Source organism: Convolutriloba macropyga, chromosome 2 (assembly GCF_964194025.1).
Source record: "Convolutriloba macropyga chromosome 2, txConMacr16.3, whole genome shotgun sequence".
NCBI classification, from domain to species: Eukaryota; Metazoa; Xenacoelomorpha; order Acoela; family Convolutidae; genus Convolutriloba; species Convolutriloba macropyga.
The window spans coordinates 29,973,297-29,995,771 of NC_134469.1; the positions used below are offsets into that span (position 1 = coordinate 29,973,297).

Consider the following 22,475-nt stretch of genomic DNA (forward strand, 5'->3'; position numbering starts at 1 on the left):
GTGTTTTTAACTTCGTTTTGTTGCTAATTGAATTGTTTTTGACGATAACTCTTTACACTTCAGTGAAAGTTTTAACCATATTTTGAACATTTTTTTCCAAATTGTTTTACTGTTTCGCAATTGAGCAGTTTTTTTTTCTTACTGAGACAAGATGGCTAGGGAATGTTCTTAGACCTCGATTGCCTATTTTGAAAAAACCATGTTTTTTATCTCAATTCTTCATCTCGATTTTTTTTTTCATTTTTGAGTTTCCAATTTAGTTTTTTGATTTTTCAGAAATTGCTAATTATTTTTGTAATCTTTTTTCACAATATTTTTATTCTCCACATTCTAGCATATTTCTTTCTCACAATCTCCTAAGACCTATAGTTTTATTCGATCTGCCTTTATTAAATTGAAAATTATCAATTTCATTTAATAATTCTTTGTCTTTTTCCTTTGTATTTTTTAATTGCCGCCGTCAGCCTCTCAAACGGCTATTATTTAGGCGCTCTCCTTTGTTTTATTTTGCTTTACCTCTTCTTTTTTCTTTTGAGCGATTGCTAGCTGATATTAGTTTAGTTACCTTCAGTTGACAAGCTTAGTAAGTATAGGCTTAGTTTTTTGAACCTTAGGAAAAAATTGTCCATTTCAATCTCTTCTTTTTTTCTTTGCAATTGATTTTCTTTAACATATGGTACTGAGGATTTGCTAGCTTCACTTTTGTTATCAAATTTTTGATAATTTTTTTTTGCGATTTTTCTTAGGGCTTAGTTTAAATGACATACGAATTTTTGCTTTTGAATATTGTTTTGTCCCTTTAGTCTTTTTCATGATTAATTTCGATTGACATTGATTAGTTTTATTGCGTTCATTGTGGTTTAAAGCGGCAAATAATATTTTTGGTTAAAGCGACAAAGTTTCAGTTACCAATTGATTACTGTTTTTATATTGTAAAATAGTGTTTCGATTAAGATTACTTAAATAAATTGATAAATTTTGTAACAATTTTTGGCAGTTCTTGCACTATTCAAATGTTTCTTCCGAAATCAAGTTTTGGGAGCCTAACATGGCTTGACTTTTGGTGCTCGCGTTGTTTGATGTTTTCAATGGCGTGCAAAAAATTTGGCTTGTTTTATATATAGGAGTAATATATTTTTTAGTACACTTGATTTTATGGGCTATCTTCATTTTTTGTCAGGATTGTTTTTTTTGTTGTAGGAACCAGTTGATAGTAACCAGTTTTTAGTAGTAAGGATCAAGGTAGTTCTTTAAAAAAGACGACTCTTCGAGTCGTTTCCGGAATACTTTTGGCTATGTTTTTTTTTTCGCCGTCAAGATTTTTGTTACGACCATATGACGTCACAATCACTTAAAATCTTTTTGTTCCGTTCACGCAATTTCAGCTACGTCATATGGTCGTAACAAAAATCTTGACGGCGAAAAAAAAACATAGCCAAAAGTATTCCGGAAACGACTCGAAGAGTCGTCTTTTTTAAAGAACTACCTTGATCCTTACTACTAAAAACTGGTTACTATCAACTGGTTCCTACAACAAAAAAAACAATCCTGACAAAAAATGAAGATAGCCCATAAAATCAAGTGTACTAAAAAATACATTACTCCTATATATAAAACAAACCAAATTTTTTGCACGCCATTGAAAACATCAAACAACGCGAGCACCAAAGTCAAGCCATGTTAGGCTCCCAAAACTTGATTTCGGAAAAAACATTTGAATAGTGCAAGAACTGCCAAAAATTGTTACAAAATTTATCAATTTATTTATGTAATCTTAATCGAAACACTATTTTACAATATAAAAACAGTAATCAATTGGTAACTGAAACTTTGTCGCTTTAACCAAAAATATTATTTGCCGCTTTAAAACACAATGAACGCAATAAAACTAAACAATGTCAATCGAAATTAATCATGAAAAAGACTAAAGGGACAGAACAATATTCAAAAGCAAAAGTTCGTATGTCTTTTAAACTAAGCCCTAAGAAAAATCGCAGAAAAAATTATCAAAAATTTGATAGTAAAAGTGAAGCTAGCAAATCCTCAGTACCATATGTTAAAGAAAATCAATTGCAAAGAAAAAAAGAAGAGATTGAAATGGACAATTTTTTCCTAAGGTTCAAAAAACTAAGCCTATACCTACTAAGCTTGTCAACTGAAGGTAACTAAACTAATATCAGCTAGCAATCGCTCAAAAGAGAAAGGAAGAGGTAAAGCGAAATAAAACAAAGGAGAGCGCCTAAATAATAGCCGGTTGAGAGGCTGACGGCGGCAATTAAAAAAAAGGAAAAAGACAAAGAATTATTAAATGAAATTGATAATTTTCAGTTTAATAAAGGCAGATCGAATAAAACTATAGGTCTTAGGAGATTGTGAGAAAGAAATATGCTCGAATGTGGAGAATAAAAATATTGTGAAAAAAGCGCGTGCGTGACGTCATTTTGCCCTCTTAGTGGAGCGAGTTTTTTGTTCATTCGCGTGATTAAATTTTTGATCACATCTGACTTACCTCGCTCTCAAAAATGACTTCCCCACTCTAAAATTGGCTTTTCTTTGCTTTAGTTCAAAGCGATAAGGCCAAATGAGTGCTTGTCACACTCATTGATGTTAGTTGAGAGCTGCTATTAGAAACAGCAATAAGTTCTACAGATTCCTAATCAAAATTTAACATCTCACCCCTTAATGGAAGTTTCTTTTTTGGCCTGTCTTTTTTACTTTTTGAGACTAGATCTTTGAAGCTAATGCGGCTATTTTCAGGCAATCTGTCGGCTATGCTTTTAATTTTTCTATTCCTGTCCCTGCCTCAAAATCGGCCAGTAACAAAAGCTCTAGCTTGTGGTTGTCATAGTTCACGTCCCGATTTTATTCGTTTTGCTTCAAGTTGTTAGATACTGCTCTTGACAAGTGTATCTCTAAAAAGCGATGGAAGCTTGTGAACACTCCATTCTCTATTCTTCGTCAACAATGCATTGCTTCAACAAATTAAATACTGCCAAACGGGGCCATAAGCAGAACGTTGCAACCCTTGCAGAAGAGTCAAAGATTTTTATTGAAATCGATAAGTAAGTTTTTCTCAACAGTGTTAAAACATTCACGACAAAGCCTTTGCTCTGCTGAAAAAATTGAATGATAGAAACACCTTTTCCAGCAAGGTTTTTAATAAAAGAAGAGTGGCTTCCAGTGATTTCGAAAAAGCAAACCTGTTCAATCAATTCTTTAGTTCTGTCTTTCAGACTGAAACGACAGACTGTATAATTTCATTTTTGGTAACATTATTAAGCTATCGGTGGTCATGTTTAGTATATTTGATATTCACGAGGAACTTTTACAAGTGTCTGACAGTTCGATAGTGGCTTGCGATGGTTTGTCTCGAAATATTTTGAAAAAAGCAGCGGATTCTTTGGCGCCCTCTTGTTATCTTTCTTACCTTATAAATACTTGTAAATTGCCTGAAAACTGGAAATGTGCTTTCATAACACCAATTTTTAAGAAAGGGTCATGAGCCGACATCGAATATTATAGAACCATCTCTATTCTTCCAAGAATATCGTTAATTATGGAAAAGTTTCTTTATATATATATATATATATATATTATATATATATATATATATATATATATATATATATATATGTATGTATGTATGTATATATATATATATATATATATATATATATAGGTATATATATATAAATTTATATATATATATACATGAAAATATATATATATATATATATATAGATATATATATATTTATGTATACATATATATATATATATATATATATATATATATATATATATATATTTATGTATATATTTATATATATATATATATATATATATATATATAATACATATATATATATATATATATATATATTTATATGTATATTAAAGATTGTCTGGATCCTAGACAACATGATTTTCGCTCCAAACATTCAAGTGTGACTCAGCTTTTAATCTTTTTGCATGAATTGTATCCAAACTCGAGGCAAGTTAGTTCGTCGTTTCCGATAAGAAGGCATCGGTGGATTTCCTGTTCAAATGTAGGTAGTCACACTTCTGAATATTGGAAGAAAGTGAATTACAATAAGACGATGTCCGAAGAGAAAAAAAGATCATTTTGAACAGATTGTACGCTAGATTCCGTTCGACATAGAAATTTGGCATCGTCCGCAAAACAACAATTTTGAAATCTCGGGAACTTCATGCATGTCATCAATAAAGAATACATAAATAGAATAGGTTCCAAAACACTGCTTTGCGGAACTCCAAACTGCCTTGCGGAGATATGGTTAGAATCCCGACAGCAAATTTCCAATTTTATCTCTTGATTCCTATCTTCAAGATAAGAGGAAATAAGGACCACAAAATTTTCTTTAAAACAAAATTTGTAAGCTTCGAGCAGATAATAAGGATGAGAATTTAGACCAAGTTGTCATTTTTCTCGACTTATGTAAGACATTTGATTCAGTCGATCACCATTATCTGCTCGTGAAGCTTACAAATTTTGGTTTTGACGAAAATTTTCTGGTCGTTATTTCCTCTTATCTTGAAGATAGGAAACAAAGAGTTAAAATCGGAAATTTCTGTCTCCGCAAGGCAGTGTCGTGTTCCGCAAGGCAGTGTTTTGGGACTTATTCTATATATATATATATATATATATATATATATATATATATATATATATATATATATATTCTTTATTGATGACATGCATGGAGTTGCTGAGTTTTCAAAATTGTTCTGTTTTGCCGACGATGCCAATTTTTCATGCCGAAAGGATTCTTTTGTGCAATCTGTTCAAAATGATCTTTCTGCTCTTAGGTTATGGTCCTATTGTAATTCTTCAATATTCAGAAGTGCGACTACCTACATTTGAACAGGACATCCACCGATGCCTTTTTACCGGAAGCGACGAATTATATTGGCTCGAGCAGGTCAGGGACCTGGGTATTGAAGTTTCTAGTTCACTCAGTTGGGGAGCTAATTCGAAGATCAAACTTGTCAAAGCTCGTAGAGCTCTTAGTAATTTGAAGTATAGTGTTCCTTCAAATCTTTCCTCTGGAGTTAAGTTCAACCTGTGCAAAGCATGTGTTCTCTCTGGGTTATTGTACGGTTACGCTGCCTGGTATCCTGATATCTGCGAACTTGAGAATTCAAATTATCATGGACTTTATTGGTTTTTTTTACTTTTATTACAGAAATCTCATTCGTTGCCGATCAGTTATCAACTCATTGAACGTAATCTTCGGTTTTTTCTGGCAATAGTGAATGAAAAGAACTGCATTAGTTTCGATGATTTCTTCAAAATTGAAAAAGTGCGTTAATTTACAAGCGGAGAATCGAACGCTTGGCCTTAACGAGATCAAGAAAAGTACTCACCGAAAAATCTTTTTTTTTCTTTCGTGTTGAGAGACTAGTAAAAGACGCTGCCGATCTCCTGAATATCAGTATTAATTTCTTCAATTCAAAATTTTCCCGACAAACCGCAATTCGCAACTTGCTGCTGGACTTAACTCGATCTGAATATGACATTGTTTAGCATGCACTTGGTATATAAAATGCAGATGTAACTTTTGTATAGCATAACTTTTGTAGCTTCTTAAAACTTTGTACAGCACTTGATTATTGTATTATATTATCTGTTTTTACTATCCTGTTGAAGGTAACTGAAGTCTTTTACTACTAAACCCAGTGTTTTTTATAACGCCGAGTGATTAGATTGGAATCTAAAAATCCACTCGCGAGTTAAACGCAGTTTTACAATATCCGATGGCTAGATTTTTTGTCAATGGCAGTGGTAATGTTGACTGGTTTTTATTGTGCAAAGTAGTTTTCTTTTTGTTTGTTTATTTGCTGAGAAACTAAATTATCTCCCCCAAATTATTGTGTGTTTCCTTTTCAGAATGATTCGACTTGCCCCCCTCATTATTGTCAGTTGATACCATGATGACTGTTCCAGGTGATGACACCTCGGGAAGAGTTGGTAACTGGAAGATGTGACATCAATCTGAACGAAGCTAATGTACTTCTACAGAAAAGCAAAAAAGGTATTAACTATTTCACATAATTTCATTTTGAGATCGAAATGATGATTTAATCCTCAAGTTTCATTCTTATCAAAAGCAGTCCTAGAATATTTTTTTTCATTTTCTGACGGCATGATTTTGTTAGAGAACATATGACGAAGAGAAGAATTGCTAATACCAAATTGACGAACTCATCAATTAGTCTTTTTGCACTTAATGTGTGAACAAACAATACTGAAGTCACTCACCTAGGCGGTATGTTTCAATACCTAAAGGGGTTAAAAACTGCTCATTTCCTGGGGACGTGAAGTACTCTTAGCAACGTCAGATTCGTGGTCTCGCTCTAGTAAAGTCTAGATGTTGTTTAATTGCTCTCGAATGAGAAGCAATTATTGTAAGCGTGTCTTTTTTAGGCAAATTTTTTGCTTGACCGTTTTTGCGCTTTTCTTCTAGAGTATTCTTCTCAGAGAAGTTCTCAAGTGACTTTTCACGCACTTCATGATTTTTTAGTGATTTCAATTGCTCGCACTCCGAATTAAAGTTTGTTCAAACAAAACCGATTGTTAGAGAGATGATAAGGACCTGATAGCAGATCGGTTAATGCCTCAGTTGAGGTGACGGAATCGGACCCAGGAGGTCGGGGCGCGAATCATACCTTTGGTTGATATTTTCGCACCCATAAAGCATAAATTTATCTAGGTTAAAGCCCCTGAATTAAATTGCCCCGCCTGTCATTCGAAAGCAATTCTTCCGACGTTAGTCGGTTCTTGTTTTCTACTGTATATAATTTTTTTCCTTGCGTATCATTTACTAATCGTTTGTTGAATTTAGGAGAAATGTATTGCACGCTTTTTCTATTTTTTTTTGTAAATTTAAAAGTTTTTTTGGGAAATTTTAACTAATTTTGATTTGCTCATGTTTTTCTTTCTTGTCTTAAATTCGAATTTTAAATTGAGTACTCAATTTTTTTCTTGAGTGAGAAGTTGGTGGAGGACTAGGTGAGTTTTTAATTGGAGTCGATCCAGAGTGTTTCGGCTATGTTTTAAGAGCTGTTCACACAGTTTTCGGTTTTTTAGCATTGAGAAGTCAGATTGAGAACTTTAGTGTGCTATTTTTGCTCCCATTAAGAAAATTTTCTCTAGGATGCAGCCGCTGAAATAAATTGCCACGTGTGTCATTCGAGAGCAATTTTTCCGACGTTAGTCGGTTTATATTCTATTGTTTCAAGCTATTGAGAATTTATTTTTGATTTGCTGCTCTGTTCAATCTGAGCTGTACAATCTTGTATTGGAAGTAAATTTGATGTGGCCCGGAAAAAAGAAAATCGTTGCAAAAATGTACGTTATTAAGGTAAATTACCAATAATTAATGCCAATGACGAGCTAGTGGCCCTTATCGCCAGGACGGATTTGAAGAAAAATCGGGAGTTTCCACAGGCTTCAAAGGATCATCAGAAACAGCTATTGTGTGGTGCAGCCATTGGATCACGCGAAGATGACAGAAATCGACTAGAGTTGCTTCTGCAAGCTGGATGTGATGTTATTGTCATTGTAAGTCACCTTTTAAGCTCGCTGGTATAAAAACAAAATTAATCGGCTGTGTTTGTCTCTGACAATAGTGTCCTTTCATTGACAAGAAGCAATTATGTTAGACAAGTTGGTCTTTCTGTTGTCGATCCTATTATTTTTATGAGTTTGTATTTCTGTTTATTTTTTCCAAATAAACTCTCTACTTCTTAACACTCATGATGTTAACAGTTTAGCTTCGAAAAGATCATGAAATTTGTATTCTGGTTTTTAAGTTCATTTTATCTCTTCAATGCTGTAATTTATGTGTTCGTTTTTCCGTGGATTTTTTTTTGAATTGCATTCTCCGTTTAGTCCTTAGCACTCATGATGTCAAATGTGTAGCTTTGAAATTAGGATGCAATTTAATTTCTGAGTTTCAAAATTTGTTTCATATTTTCGATTTTGTTATTTTTATGCATTTCTATTTCCGTTGATTTTTTTCCAAATGATTTCTTTACTTCGTAGCACTCATTTTGCAATGAGTTTAGCTTTCCAAAGATGATGCAAGTTGTTTATTGAGTTTCTAAGTTCATTTTGTTTTGTAACTTTTTTTATGTCTTCGTTTTTTCGCAACTTTTTTTGAATTCCATTCTCTGTTTACTCCTTATTACTCATAAGTAAACACTGCTGTAGCTTTGAGAAGATGGTGCAATTAGTTTTCTGAGATTTTAAGTGCATTTTTTCGATGCTGTGGTTTTAGTTGTCGTATTTCCTCGATTTTTTTTTGAATTGCGTTCTCCGTTTACTCCTTAACACTCTTGATGTAAACATGAAAAGATGATGCACTTTTTCGAGTTTCTATTTTGGCTTTGTTTATTCAATAACGTAGTTTGTGTTCGTATTTCCTTGATAAGTTTTATGAATTGCGTTCTCCGTTTACTCCTTAACATTCTTAATGTAAACAAGAAAAGATGATGCACTTTTTTTTCGAGTTTTTACTTTAATTTTTTTAAATGCTGTAGTTTGTGTTCTTATTTCCTTTATATTTTTTTTGAATTGCGTTCGCTGTTTACTCCTTCGCACTAGTTATGTAAACAGTGTAATTTTGGAAAGATTATACAACTATTATATAATTTGTTTTCTGAGTTTCAAGTTATATTTTGTTTTGTCGATTTTGTTATTTTTACGGTCTTTATTTCTGTTTATTTTTTTCAATGATACTCACTGAATACTTTAACTTCCATGATGTAAACGGTGTAGCGTCGAAAAGTTCATGCAATTCGTGTTCTCGTGTGAAAGTTTTTCAATGTAATTTATGTGTTCGCCTTTCCGTGGATGTTTGTTTGAATTGAATTATCCGTTTACTCCTTAGCAGTAATGATGTCAGCAGTGTAGCTTTGAGATGATGCAATTGGTTTTCTGAGATTCTAAGTATTTTTGCGATGCTGTAGTTTGTATTTCTGTTCATTTTTTCCAATTGCACTCTCTACTTCTTAACACTCATGATGTTAACAGTTTAGCTTCGAAAAGATCATGTAATTTGTATTCTGGTTTTTAAGTTCATTTTATCTCTTCAATGCTGTAATTTATGTGTTTGTTTTTCCGTGGATTTTTTTGAATTGCATTCTCCGTTTCGTCCTTAGCACTCATGATGTCAAATTTGTAGCTTTGAAATTAGGATGCAATTTAATTTCTGAGTTTCAAAATTTGTTTCTTATTTTCGATTTTGTTATTTTTATGCATTTCTATTTCCGTTGATTTTTTTTCCAAATGATTTCTTTACTTCGTAGCACTCATTTTGCAATGAGTTTAGCTTTCCAAAGATGATGCAAGTTGTTTATTGAGTTTCTAAGTTCATTTTGTTTTTGTAACTTTTTTTATGTCTTCGTTTTTTCGCAACTTTTTTTGAATTCCATTCTCTGTTTAGTCCTTATTACTCATAAGTAAACACTGTAGCTTCGAGAAGATGGTGCAATTAGTTTTCTGAGATTTTAAGTGCATTTTTTCGATGCTGTGGTTTATGTGTTCGTATTTCCTCGATTTTTTTTTAATTGCGTTCTCCGTTTACTCCTTAACACTCTTGATGTAAACATGAAAAGATGATGCACTTTTTCGAGTTTCTATTTTGGCTTTGTTTATTCAATAATATAGTTTGTGTTCGTATTTCGTTGATGATTTTTATGAATTGCGTTCTCCGTTTACTCCTTAACATTCTTAATGTAAACAAGAAAAGATGATGCACTTTTTTTCGAGTTTCTACTTTAATTTTTTTAAATGCTGTAGTTTGTGTTCTTATTTCCTTTATTTTTTTTATGAATTGCGTTCGCTGTTTACTCCTTCGCACTAGTTATGTAAACAGTGTAATTTTGGAAAGATTATACAGTTATTATATAATTTGCTTTCTGAGTTTCAAGTTATATTTTGTTTTGTCGATCTTGTTATTTTTACGGTCTTTATTTCTGTTTATTTTTTTCAATGATACTCACTGAATACTTTAACTTTCATGATATAAACGGTGTAGCGTCGAAAAGTTCATGCAATTCGTGTTCTCGTGTTAAAGTTTATTTTATCTCTTCAATGTAATTTATGTGTTCGCCTTTCCGTGGATGTTTGTTTGAATTGAATTATCCGTTTACTCCTTAGCAGTAATGATGTCAGCAGTGTAGCTTTGAGATGATGCAATTGGTTTTCTGAGATTCTAAGTTGTTTTTGCGATGCTGTATGTATTTCTGTTCATTTTTTCCAATTGCACTCTCTACTTCTTAACACTCATGATGTTAACAGTTTAGCTTCGAAAAGATCATGTAATTTGTATTCTGGTTTTTAAGTTCATTTTATCTCTTCACTGCTGTAATTTATGTGTTCGTTTTTCCGTGGATTTTTTTGAATTGCATTCTCCGTTTAGTCCTTAGCACTCATGATGTCAAATGTGTAGCTTTGAAATTAGGATGCAATTTAATTTCTGAGTTTCAAAATTTGTTTCATATTTTCGATTTTGTTATTTTTATGCATTTCTATTTCCGTTGATTTTTTTCCAAATGATTTCTTTAATTCGTAGCACTCATTTTGCAATGAGTTTAGCTTTCCAAAGATGATGCAAGTTCTTAATTGAGTTTCTAAGTTCATTTTGTTTTTGTAACTTTTTTTATGTCTTCGTTTTTTCGCAACTTTTTTTGGATTCCATTCTCTGTTTACTCCTTATTACTCATAAGTAAACACTGTAGCTTTGAGAAGATGGTGCAATTAGTTTTTTGAGATTTTAAGTGCATTTTTTCGATGCTGTGGTTTATGTGTTCGTATTTCCTCGATTTTTTTTGAATTGCGTTCTCCGTTTACTCCTTAACACTCTTGATGTAAACATGAAAAGATGATGCACTTTTTCGAGTTTCTATTTTGACTTTGTTTATTCAATAACGTAGTTTGTGTTCGTATTTCCTCGATTTTTTTTGAATTGCGTTCTCCGTTTACTCCTTAACATTCTTAATGTAAACAAGAAAAGATGATGCACTTTTTTTTCGAGTTTCTACTTTATTTTAAATGCTGTAGTTTGTGTTCTTATTTCCTTTATATTTTTTTTGAATTGCGTTCCCTGTTTACTCCTTCGCACTAGTTATGTGAACAGTGTAATTTTGGAAAGATTATACAATTATTATATAATTTGTTTTCTGAGTTTCAAGTTTCATTTTGTTTTGTCGATCCTGTTATTTTTACGGTCTTTATTTCTGTTTATTTTTTGCAATGATACTCACTGAATACTTTAACTTTCATGATGTAAACGGTGTAGCGTCGAAAAGTTCATGCAATTCGTGTTCTGGTGTTAAAGTTTATTTTATTTCTTCAATGTAATTTATGTGTTCGCCTTTCCGTGGATGTTTGTTTGAATTGAATTATCCGTTTACTCCTTAGCAGTAATGATGTCAGCAGTCTGGCTTTGAGATGATGCAATTGGTTTGCTGAGATTCTAAGTTGTTTTTGCGATGCTGTAGTTTGTATTTCTGTTTATTTTTTCCAATTGCACTCTCTACTTAACACTCATGATGTTAACAGTTTAGCTTCGAAAAGATCATGTACTTTGTATTCTGGTTTTTAAGTTCATTTTATCTCTTCAATGCTGTAATTTATGTGTTCGTTTTTCCGTGGATTTTTTTTGAATTGCATTCTCCGTTTAGTCCTTAGCACTCATGATGTCAAATGTGTAGCTTTGAAATTAGGATGCAATTTAATTTCTGAGTTTCAAAATTTGTTTCATATTTTCAATTTTGTTATTTTTATGCATTTCTATTTCCGTTGATTTTTTTTCCAAATCATTTCATTACTTCGTAGCACTCATTTTGCAATGAGTTTAGCTTTCCAAAGATGATGCAAGTTGTTTATTGAGTTTCTAAGTTCATTTTGTTTTTGTAACTTATGTCTTCGTTTTTTCGCAACTTTTTTTGAATTCCTTTCTCTGTTTACTCCTTATTACTCCTAAGTAAACACTGTAGCTTTGAGAAGATGGTGCAATTAGTTTTCTGAGATTTTAAGTGCATTTTTTGATGCTGTGGTTTATGTGTTCGTATTTCCTCGATTTTTTTTGCGTTCTCCGTTTACTCCTTAACACTCTTGATGTAAACATGAAAAGATGATGCACTTTTTCGAGTTTCTATTTTGACTTTGTTTTTTCAATAACGTAGTTTGTGTTCGTATTTCCTTGATGATTTTTATGAATTGCGTTCTCCGTTTACTCCTTAACATTCTTAATGTAAACAAGAAAAGATGATGCACTTTTTTTCGAGTTTCTACTTTAATTTTTTTAAATGCTGTAGTTTGTGTTCTTATTTCCTTTATATTTTTTTTGAATTGCGTTCGCTGTTTACTCCTTCGCACTAGTTATGTAAACAGTGTAATTTTGGAAAGATTATACAATTATTATATAATTTGTTTTCTGAGTTTCAAGTTATATTTTGTTTTGTCGATCTTGTTATTTTTACGGTCTTTATTTCTGTTTATTTTTTTCAATGATACTCACTGAATACTTTAACTTTCATGATGTAAACGGTGTAGCGTCGAAAAGTTCATGCAATTCGTGTTCTCGTGTTAAAGTTTATTTTATCTCTTCAATGTAATTTATGTGTTCGCCTTTCCGTGGATGTTTGTTTGAATTGAATTATCCGTTTACTCCTTAGCAGTAATGATGTCAGCAGTGTAGCTTTGAGATGATGCAATTGGTTTTTCTGAGATTCTAAGTTGTTTTTGCGATGCTGTAGTTTGTGTTCGTATTTCGTCGAATTTTTTTGAATTGCGTTCTCCATATACTCCTAACATTCTTGATGTAAACATGAAAAGATGATGCACTTTGTTTTCGAGTTTCTACTTTATTTTAAATGCTGTAGTTTGTGTTCTTATTTCCTTTATATTTTTTTTGAATTGCGTTCCCTGTTTACTCCTTCGCACTAGTTATGTGAACAGTGTAATTTTGGAAAGATTATACAATTATTATATAATTTGTTTTCTGAGTTTCAAGTTTCATTTTGTTTTGTCGATCCTGTTATTTTTACGGTCTTTATTTCTGTTTATTTTTTGCAATGATACTCACTGAATACTTTAACTTTCATGATGTAAACGGTGTAGCGTCGAAAAGTTCATACAATTCGTGTTCTCGTGTTAAAGTTTATTTCTTCAATGTAATTTATGTGTTCGCCTTTCCGTGGATGTTTGTTTGAATTGAATTATCCGTTTACTCCTTAGCAGTAATGATGTCAGCAGTCTGGCTTTGAGATGATGCAATTGGTTTGCTGAGATTCTAAGTTGTTTTTGCGATGCTGTAGTTTGTATTTCTGTTTATTTTTTCCAATTGCACTCTCTACTTAACACTCATGATGTTAACAGTTTAGCTTCGAAAAGATCATGTACTTTGTATTCTGGTTTTTAAGTTCATTTTATCTCTTCAATGCTGTAATTTATGTGTTCGTTTTTCCGTGGATTTTTTTTGAATTGCATTCTCCGTTTAGTCCTTAGCACTCATGATGTCAAATGTGTAGCTTTGAAGTTAGGATGCAATTTAATTTCTGAGTTTCAAAATTTGTTTCATATTTTCAATTTTGTTATTTTTATGCATTTCTATTTCCGTTGATTTTTTTTCCAAATCATTTCATTACTTCGTAGCACTCATTTTGCAATGAGTTTAGCTTTCCAAAGATGATGCAAGTTGTTTATTGAGTTTCTAAGTTCATTTTGTTTTTGTAACTTATGTCTTCGTTTTTTCGCAAATTTTTTTGAATTCCTTTCTCTGTTTACTCCTTATTACTCATAAGTAAACACTGTAGCTTTGAGAAGATGGTGCAATTAGTTTTCTGAGATTTTAAGTGCATTTTTTGATGCTGTGGTTTATGTGTTCGTATTTCCTCGATTTTTTTTGCGTTCTCCGTTTACTCCTTAACACTCTTGATGTAAACATGAAAAGATGATGCACTTTTTCGAGTTTCTATTTTGACTTTGTTTTTTCAATAACGTAGTTTGTGTTCGTATTTCCTCGATTTTTTTTGAATTGCGTTCTCCGTTTACTCCTTAACATTCTTAATGTAAACAAGAAAAGATGATGCACTTTTTTTTCGAGTTTCTACTTTATTTTAAATGCTGTAGTTTGTGTTCTTATTTCCTTTATATTTTTTTTGAATTGCGTTCCCTGTTTACTCCTTCGCACTAGTTATGTGAACAGTGTAATTTTGGAAAGATTATACAATTATTATATAATTTGTTTTCTGAGTTTCAAGTTTCATTTTGTTTTGTCGATCCTGTTATTTTTACGGTCTTTATTTCTGTTTATTTTTTGCAATGATACTCACTGAATACTTTAACTTTCATGATGTAAACGGTGTAGCGTCGAAAAGTTCATGCAATTCGTGTTCTCGTGTTAAAGTTTATTTTATTTCTTCAATGTAATTTATGTGTTCGCCTTTCCGTGGATGTTTGTTTGAATTGAATTATCCGTTTACTCCTTAGCAGTATTGATGTCAGCAGTCTGGCTTTGAGATGATGCAATTGGTTTGCTGAGATTCTATGTTGTTTTTGCGATGCTGTAGTTTGTATTTCTGTTTATTTTTTCCAATTGCACTCTCTACTTAACACTCATGATGTTAACAGTTTAGCTTCGAAAAGATCATGTACTTTGTATTCTGGTTTTTAAGTTCATTTTATCTCTTCAATGCTGTAATTTATGTGTTCGTTTTTCCGTGGATTTTTTTTTTGAATTGCATTCTCCGTTTAGTCCTTAGCACTCACGATGTCAAATGTGTAGCTTTGAAATTAGGATGCAATTTAATTTCTGAGTTTCAAAATTTGTTTCATATTTTCAATTTTGTTATTTTTATGCATTTCTATTTCCGTTGATTTTTTTTCCAAATCATTTCATTACTTCGTAGCACTCATTTTGCAATGAGTTTAGCTTTCCAAAGATGATGCAAGTTGTTTATTGAGTTTCTAAGTTCATTTTGTTTTTGTAACTTATGTCTTCGTTTTTTCGCAACTTTTTTTTTGAATTCCTTTCTCTGTTTACTCCTTATTACTCATAAGTAAACACTGTAGCTTTGAGAAGATGGTGCAATTAGTTTTCTGAGATTTTAAGTGCATTTTTTGATGCTGTGGTTTATGTGTTCGTATTTCCTCGATTTTTTTTGCGTTCTCCGTTTACTCCTTAACACTCTTGATGTAAACATGAAAAGATGATGCACTTTTTCGAGTTTCTATTTTGACTTTGTTTTTTCAATAACGTAGTTTGTGTTCGTATTTCCTTGATGATTTTTATGAATTGCGTTCTCCGTTTACTCCTTAACATTCTTAATGTAAACAAGAAAAGATGATGCACTTTTTTTCGAGTTTCTACTTTAATTTTTTTAAATGCTGTAGTTTGTGTTCTTATTTCCTTTATATTTTTTTTGAATTGCGTTCGCTGTTTACTCCTTCGCACTAGTTATGTAAACAGTGTAATTTTGGAAAGATTATACAATTATTATATAATTTGTTTTCTGAGTTTCAAGTTATATTTTGTTTGGTCGATCTTGTTATTTTTACGGTCTTTATTTCTGTTTATTTTTTTCAATGATACTCACTGAATACTTTAACTTTCATGATGTAAACGGTGTAGCGTCGAAAAGTTCATGCAATTCGTGTTCTCGTGTTAAAGTTTATTTTATCTCTTCAATGTAATTTATGTGTTCGCCTTTCCGTGGATGTTTGTTTGAATTGAATTATCCGTTTACTCCTTAGCAGTAATGATGTCAGCAGTCTGGCTTTGAGATGATGCAATTGGTTTGCTGAGATTCTAAGTTGTTTTTGCGATGCTGTAGTTTGTATTTCTGTTTATTTTTTCCAATTGCACTCTCTACTTAACACTCATGATGTTAACAGTTTAGCTTCGAAAAGATCATGTACTTTGTATTCTGGTTTTTAAGTTCATTTTATCTCTTCAATGCTGTAATTTATGTGTTCGTTTTTCCGTGGATTTTTTTTGAATTGCATTGTCCGTTTAGTCCTTAGCACTCATGATGTCAAATGTGTAGCTTTGAAATTAGGATGCAATTTAATTTCTGAGTTTCAAAATTTGTTTCATATTTTCAATTTTGTTATTTTTATGCATTTCTATTTCCGTTGATTTTTTTTCCAAATCATTTCATTACTTCGTAGCACTCATTTTGCAATGAGTTTAGCTTTCCAAAGATGATGCAAGTTGTTTATTGAGTTTCTAAGTTCATTTTGTTTTTGTAACTTATGTCTTCGTTTTTTCGCAACTTTTTTTGAATTCCTTTCTCTGTTTACTCCTTATTACTCATAAGTAAACACTGTAGCTTTGAGAAGATGGTGCAATTAGTTTTCTGAGATTTTAAGTGCATTTTTTGATGCTGTGGTTTATGTGTTCGTATTTCCTCGATTTTTTTTGCGTTCTCCGTTTACTCCTTAACACTCTTGATGTAAACATGAAAAGATGATGCACTTTTTCGAGTTTCTATTTTGACTTTGTTTTTTCAATAACGTAGTTTGTGTTTGTATTTCCTTGATGATTTTTATGAATTGCGTTCTCCGTTTACTCCTTAACATTCTTAATGTAAACAAGAAAAGATGATGCACTTTTTTTCGAGTTTCTACTTTAATTTTTTTAAATGCTGTAGTTTGTGTTCTTATTTCCTTTATATTTTTTTTGAATTGCGTTCGCTGTTTACTCCTTCGCACTAGTTATGTAAACAGTGTAATTTTGGAAAGATTATACAATTATTATATAATTTGTTTTCTGAGTTTCAAGTTATATTTTGTTTTGTCGATCTTGTTATTTTTACGGTCTTTATTTCTGTTTATTTTTTTCAATGATACTCACTGAATACTTTAACTTTCATGATGTAAACGGTGTAGCGTCGAAAAGTTCATGCAATTCGTGTTCTCGTGTTAAAGTTTATTTTATCTCTTCAATGTAATTTATGTGTTCGCCTTTCCGTGGATGTTTGTTTGAATTGAATTATCCGTTTACTCCTTAGCAGTAATGATGTCAGCAGTCTGGCTTTGAGATGATGCAATTGGTTTGCTGAGATTCTAAGTTGTTTTTGCGATGCTGCAGTTTGTATTTCTGTTTATTTTTTCCAATTGCACTCTCTACTTAACACTCATGATGTTAACATTTTAGCTTCAATAAGATCATGTACTTTGTATTCTGGTTTTTAAGTTCATTTTATCTCTTCAATGCTGTAATTTATGTGTTCGTTTTTCCGTGGATTTTTTTTTGAATTGCATTCTCCGTTTAGTCCTTAGCACTCATGATGTCAAATGTGTAGCTTTGAAATTAGGATGCAATTTAATTTCTGAGTTTCAAAATTTGTTTCATATTTTCAATTTTGTTATTTTTATGCATTTCTATTTCCGTTGATTTTTTTCCAAATCATTTCATTACTTCGTAGCACTCATTTTGCAATGAGTTTAGCTTTCCAAAGATGATGCAAGTTGTTTATTGAGTTTCTAAGTTCATTTTGTTTTTGTAACTTATGTCTTCGTTTTTTCGCAACTTTTTTTGAATTCCTTTCTCTGTTTACTCCTTATTACTCATAAGTAAACACTGTAGCTTTGAGAAGATGGTGCAATTAGTTTTCTGAGATTTTAAGTGCATTTTTTGATGCTGTGGTTTATGTGTTCGTATTTCCTCGATTTTTTTTGCGTTCTCCGTTTACTCCTTAACACTCTTGATGTAAACATGAAAAGATGATGCACTTTTTCGAGTTTCTATTTTGACTTTGTTTTTTCAATAACGTAGTTTGTGTTCGTATTTCCTTGATGATTTTTATGAATTGCGTTCTCCGTTTACTCCATAACATTCTTAATGTAAACAAGAAAAGATGATGCACTTTTTTTCGAGTTTCTACTTTAATTTTTTTAAATGCTGTAGTTTGTGTTCTTATTTCCTTTATATTTTTTTTGAATTGCGTTTGCTGTTTACTCCTTCGCACTAGTTATGTAAACAGTGTAATTTTGGAAAGATTATACAATTATTATATAATTTGTTTTCTGAGTTTCAAGGTATATTTTGTTTTGTCGATCTTGTTATTTTTACGGTCTTTATTTCTGTTTATTTTTTTCAATGATACTCACTGAATACTTTAACTTTCATGATGTAAACGGTGTAGCGTCGAAAAGTTCATGCAATTCGTGTTCTCGTGTTAAAGTTTATTTTATCTCTTCAATGTAATTTATGTGTTCGCCTTTCCGTGGATGTTTGTTTGAATTGAATTATCCGTTTACTCCTTAGCAGTAATGATGTCAGCAGTGTAGCTTTGAGATGATGCAATTGGTTTTTCTGAGATTCTAAGTTGTTTTTGCGATGCTGTAGTTTGTGTTCGTATTTCGTCGAATTTTTTTGAATTGCGTTCTCCATATACTCCTAACATTCTTGATGTAAACATGAAAAGATGATGCACTTTGTTTTCGAGTTCTTACTAATTTTTTTTTCAATGCTGTGGTTTGTGTTCTTATTTCCTTGAAAGTTTTTTATGAATTGCTTTCTCTGTTTACTCCTTAGCACTCATGATGTCAACAGTGTAGCTTTGAACGGATGATGCAATTTGATTTCTGGGTTTCCAAGTTCATTTTTTTCGACGCTGTTATTTGTTTTTGTTTTTCCGTTCATATTTTTTAATTTGGTTCTCCGTTTACTACCTATTACTCATCATGTAGCTTTGAAAAGATGATACAATTTGTTTTCTGAGTTCAAACTTTGTTCTTATTTTTATTTATGGTCACCAATTACACTCTCTGATTACTTCTGAATGCCCATGAGACAAAAAGTGTAGCTTTGAAAAGATGATGCAAGTTGTTTCCTGTATCTAAATTGTTTTTTGTGTACTCTAAATTTACATATTCTTACTTTTGTCGAATTGCTTTTTCCCTTTACTCATTGAGTCTCATGATCTACACCTTTTAGCTTTGGAAATATGGAGTTTGTTTTCCGTATTTCTAAAGTTCACTTATCTTTTCTCTGCTGTAATTTCTGTCCGTATTTCTGTGGATATTTTTCGAATTGCATTCTCATTATTTTTATTTATGGTCACCAATTGCACTCTCTGATTACTTCTTAACGCTCATGAGATAAAAAGTGTAGCTTTGAAAATATGATGCAAGTTGAATTCTGTGTATATATTTTTTGTACTCTAAATTTACGTATTCTTACTTTTGTTGAACTGCCTTTTCCCTTTACTCATCGAGTCTCATGATCTACACATTGTAGTTTCGGAAGGATCCTGCAATTTGTATTCCGTATCTTCGAGTTCGTTTATCTTTTCTATGCTGTTTTTTATATTTTTGTACTTGTGTGTATATTTTCTAATTGAATTCTCAGTTTACTCCTTAGCGCTCATGATGTCAGCAGTGTAGCTCTGAAATGATGATGCTTTTTGATTTCTGAGTTTCTAAGTTCGCTTTATTCGATGCTGTAACTTTTATGTTTTTGTATTTCCGTTGATAATTTTCAATTTCGTTCACCTAATTCGTTACCACCTAATTATCATGATGTAATCAGTGTAGCTTTGAAAATATCATAGAATTGGTTTTTGAGTTAATTATTTTGTTTTTTTTTCCTGGCTCTTATTTGTATTTTCGTCAATTTCATATAGTCCTTTTTTTTACTCCTTAACACTCCTGATGTGAGCAGTGCAGCTTTGATTATGTATTGCAATTTTCTAAATTGCTTTTGTTTTTGTGTTCTAATTTTGTGTTCTTACTGTTGTCAAATTGCTCTTTCCATTCCTTCATTAACATTAATGATATTCCAATGTAGCGTTGAAAAGAGCATGTTTCTAAATCATTTTAATTTTCGTTACTTTAGTTTTTATGTAATCATGTTTTCGTCGATATTTTCCATTTAGATTCTCTCTTTACTCCCTAACACTCATGATGTAGACAATGTAGCTTTCAGAAGATAATGCAGTTTGAGTATTTTTTTTCGATGATGTAACGTTTTTTGTCTTTGTATTACCGTTGATATTTTAAAATTTCATACTCCGTTTACTGAAAAATAATGATGTAAACAGTGTAGTTATGAAAAGATGATGCAATTTGATTTATGAGTTTCTAAGTTCATTGTATTTGTTTTTTTGTAATTTTACTTTTTATGCATACGTTTTTTCGTTACTATTTTCTGAATTGCTTCCTCCGGTTAATCTTTCGCGCTAGTGATGTTAGCAGTGTAGTTTTGGATAGATTATACATTTTGTTTTTTATTTTCAAGTTTTTTTCATTTTGTCGATCTTACACAGGCAGTGTTGCTTTATAAAGATGATGCAAGTTATTTTGTTTCTAAATTCATTTTTTTCACTTTTTTTTACGTATTCTAACTTTTGTTAACTGTATTTTCCCCTTTATTCATTGAGACTCAAGATCTACACAGTTTAGCTTTGGAAAGATCATGCAATTTATATTGAGTTTTTACGTTCATTTTGTCTGCTCAATGCTCTTATTTATGTGGTCGTATTTCCATTGATACTTTTGAATTCCTTTTCAAAAGATGATGGTATTTGTTTTCTGAGTTCGTAAGTTCGTTTTATTTGATGCTGTAATTTGTATTTCAGTGCTTACGTTGATATTTTTCAATTTCTTTCTCCGTGTACCACCTAATTATCATGATGTAATCAGTGTAGCTTTGAAAAGATTATGCAATTCGTTTTCTGAGTTCAATTATTTGTTTTTTTTTTCGTAGTAATTTACCTACATAAGGGATTTCAACATATCGTTTCATGAATTTCTATAAATGTGGTATTGATACAAAAAATAAAAACTTTTATTTTATAAAATTAAGATAGGCAGAAAGTACTTTCTAGCTTTTATTTGTAAAAGCTTTTATTTGCATCGTAGCTCTTATTTGTATTTGTATTTCTGTCGATTTTTGATTAGGCTTTTCATTTTTGACTCCTTAACAGTCCTGATGTGAGCAGTGTAGCTTTGAAAATTTATCGCAATTTTCTGAGTTTCTAAATTCCTTTTATTTTTGTGCTCCAATTTTTTATTCTTACTTCGGTCAAATTGCTTGTCCCATTCCTTCATTGACATTCATGATATACTCAGTGTAGCGTTGAAAAGAGCATGTAATTTTTATTCTGAGTTTCTAAATCATTTTATTTTTCGTTACTTTAATTTTCATGAAATCATATTTTCGTCTATATTTTCCAATTAGATTCTCTCTTTACTCCTTAATACTCATGATATAGACAGTGTAGCTTTGAGAAGATAATGCAGTTTGATTTCTAAGTAACCTTTGTTTTTCCGATGCTTAAACTTTTTTGTACTTGTATTTCCGTTGATATTAATAAATTTCATTCTCCGTTGAGTTAAAATTCATGATGTATTCAGTTTAGCTTTGAAAAGATGATGCAATTTGATTTCTAAGTTCATTTATTTTTTTGTAAGTTTACCTTCTATGTTTTTCCATAATTAAATCGCATTCTCTGTTTACTCTACTCCTTAGCACTCATATGTAAACTGTAGTTTTTTTGATGGATGATTCAATTGGTTTTCTTATTCCGATCATGTAGTATTTGTGTTCGTATTTCAGTAGTGATTTTTTTCCCATTGCGTTCATTTTTGCTCCCTAAAATTCATCATGTAAACAGTGTAGCTTTGAAAAGATGATGCAATTTGATTACTGAGTTTCTGAGTTCATTTTATTTTTTCAATGATGCACAATTTGTCCGTAATTCCGCGGGTATTTTTTCAAAATTGCACTCTCCTTTTACGCCTTAACTCTCTTAATGTAAACAGGGAAAGATGATGCAATTTTTTCTAATTTCATTTTCTAATGTCATTTCTAATTTCATTTTGTTTTTCCAATTCTGTTGCTTGTGGTATTTCCTTGTTTTTTTCTGAATTGATTTCTCCGCTTACTTCTACGCGCTCTCGATGTAAACAGTGTAGTTTTGGATAGATTATCCAATTTGTTTTCTGAGTTTCAAGTTTCATCTTTTTTTGTCCATCCTACATAAATTGTGTAGCTTTATAAAGATGATGCAACTTGTTTTCTGTTTCTAAATTCATTTGATTTTTTGTACTTTGTTTTTACTTATACTATCGTTAATTGTTTTCCTTTCTTCAATGAGACTCATGAGCTACACATTGTAGCTTTGGAATTGTACTGAAATTTGTATTGTGGGTTTTCAAGTTCATTTTATCTGTTCACTGCTGTAATTTATGTTTTCGTATATCCGTGGATATTTCTGAATTTCTATTGAAAGGATAATGCAATTTCTTGTCTGAGTTTGTATGTTTATTTTTTTGCTGCTGTAAGTTTGGTTTTGTATTGCAGTTGATAGTTTTGAATTTCATTCTCCGTGTACCACCTAATTATCATGATATAATCAGTGTAGCGTTGAAAGTAGCATGTAATTTTTATTGTGAGTTTCTAAATCATTTCATTTTTCGTTACTTTAATTTTC

General features: G+C 31.3%; 2 protein-coding genes across 3 annotated transcripts in view; both read left to right on the plus strand.

Moving 5' to 3' along the window:
- LOC142358604 (protein FAM76A-like) overlaps window positions 1-22,475 on the plus strand; it is a 606,005-nt gene that overhangs the window by 311,880 nt on the left and 271,650 nt on the right. The gene's annotated exons all lie outside the window — the stretch shown is intronic.
- LOC142358600 (inosine-5'-monophosphate dehydrogenase 2-like) overlaps window positions 1-22,475 on the plus strand; it is a 136,831-nt gene that overhangs the window by 26,652 nt on the left and 87,704 nt on the right. For both annotated transcript variants that reach the window (XM_075410040.1, XM_075410039.1), the window contains exons 6-7: window positions 5,968-6,055; window positions 7,385-7,584. In XM_075410040.1, coding sequence (XP_075266155.1) covers window positions 5,968-6,055; window positions 7,385-7,584 — 288 coding nt within the window. The remainder of the gene's footprint in view (window positions 1-5,967; window positions 6,056-7,384; window positions 7,585-22,475) is intronic.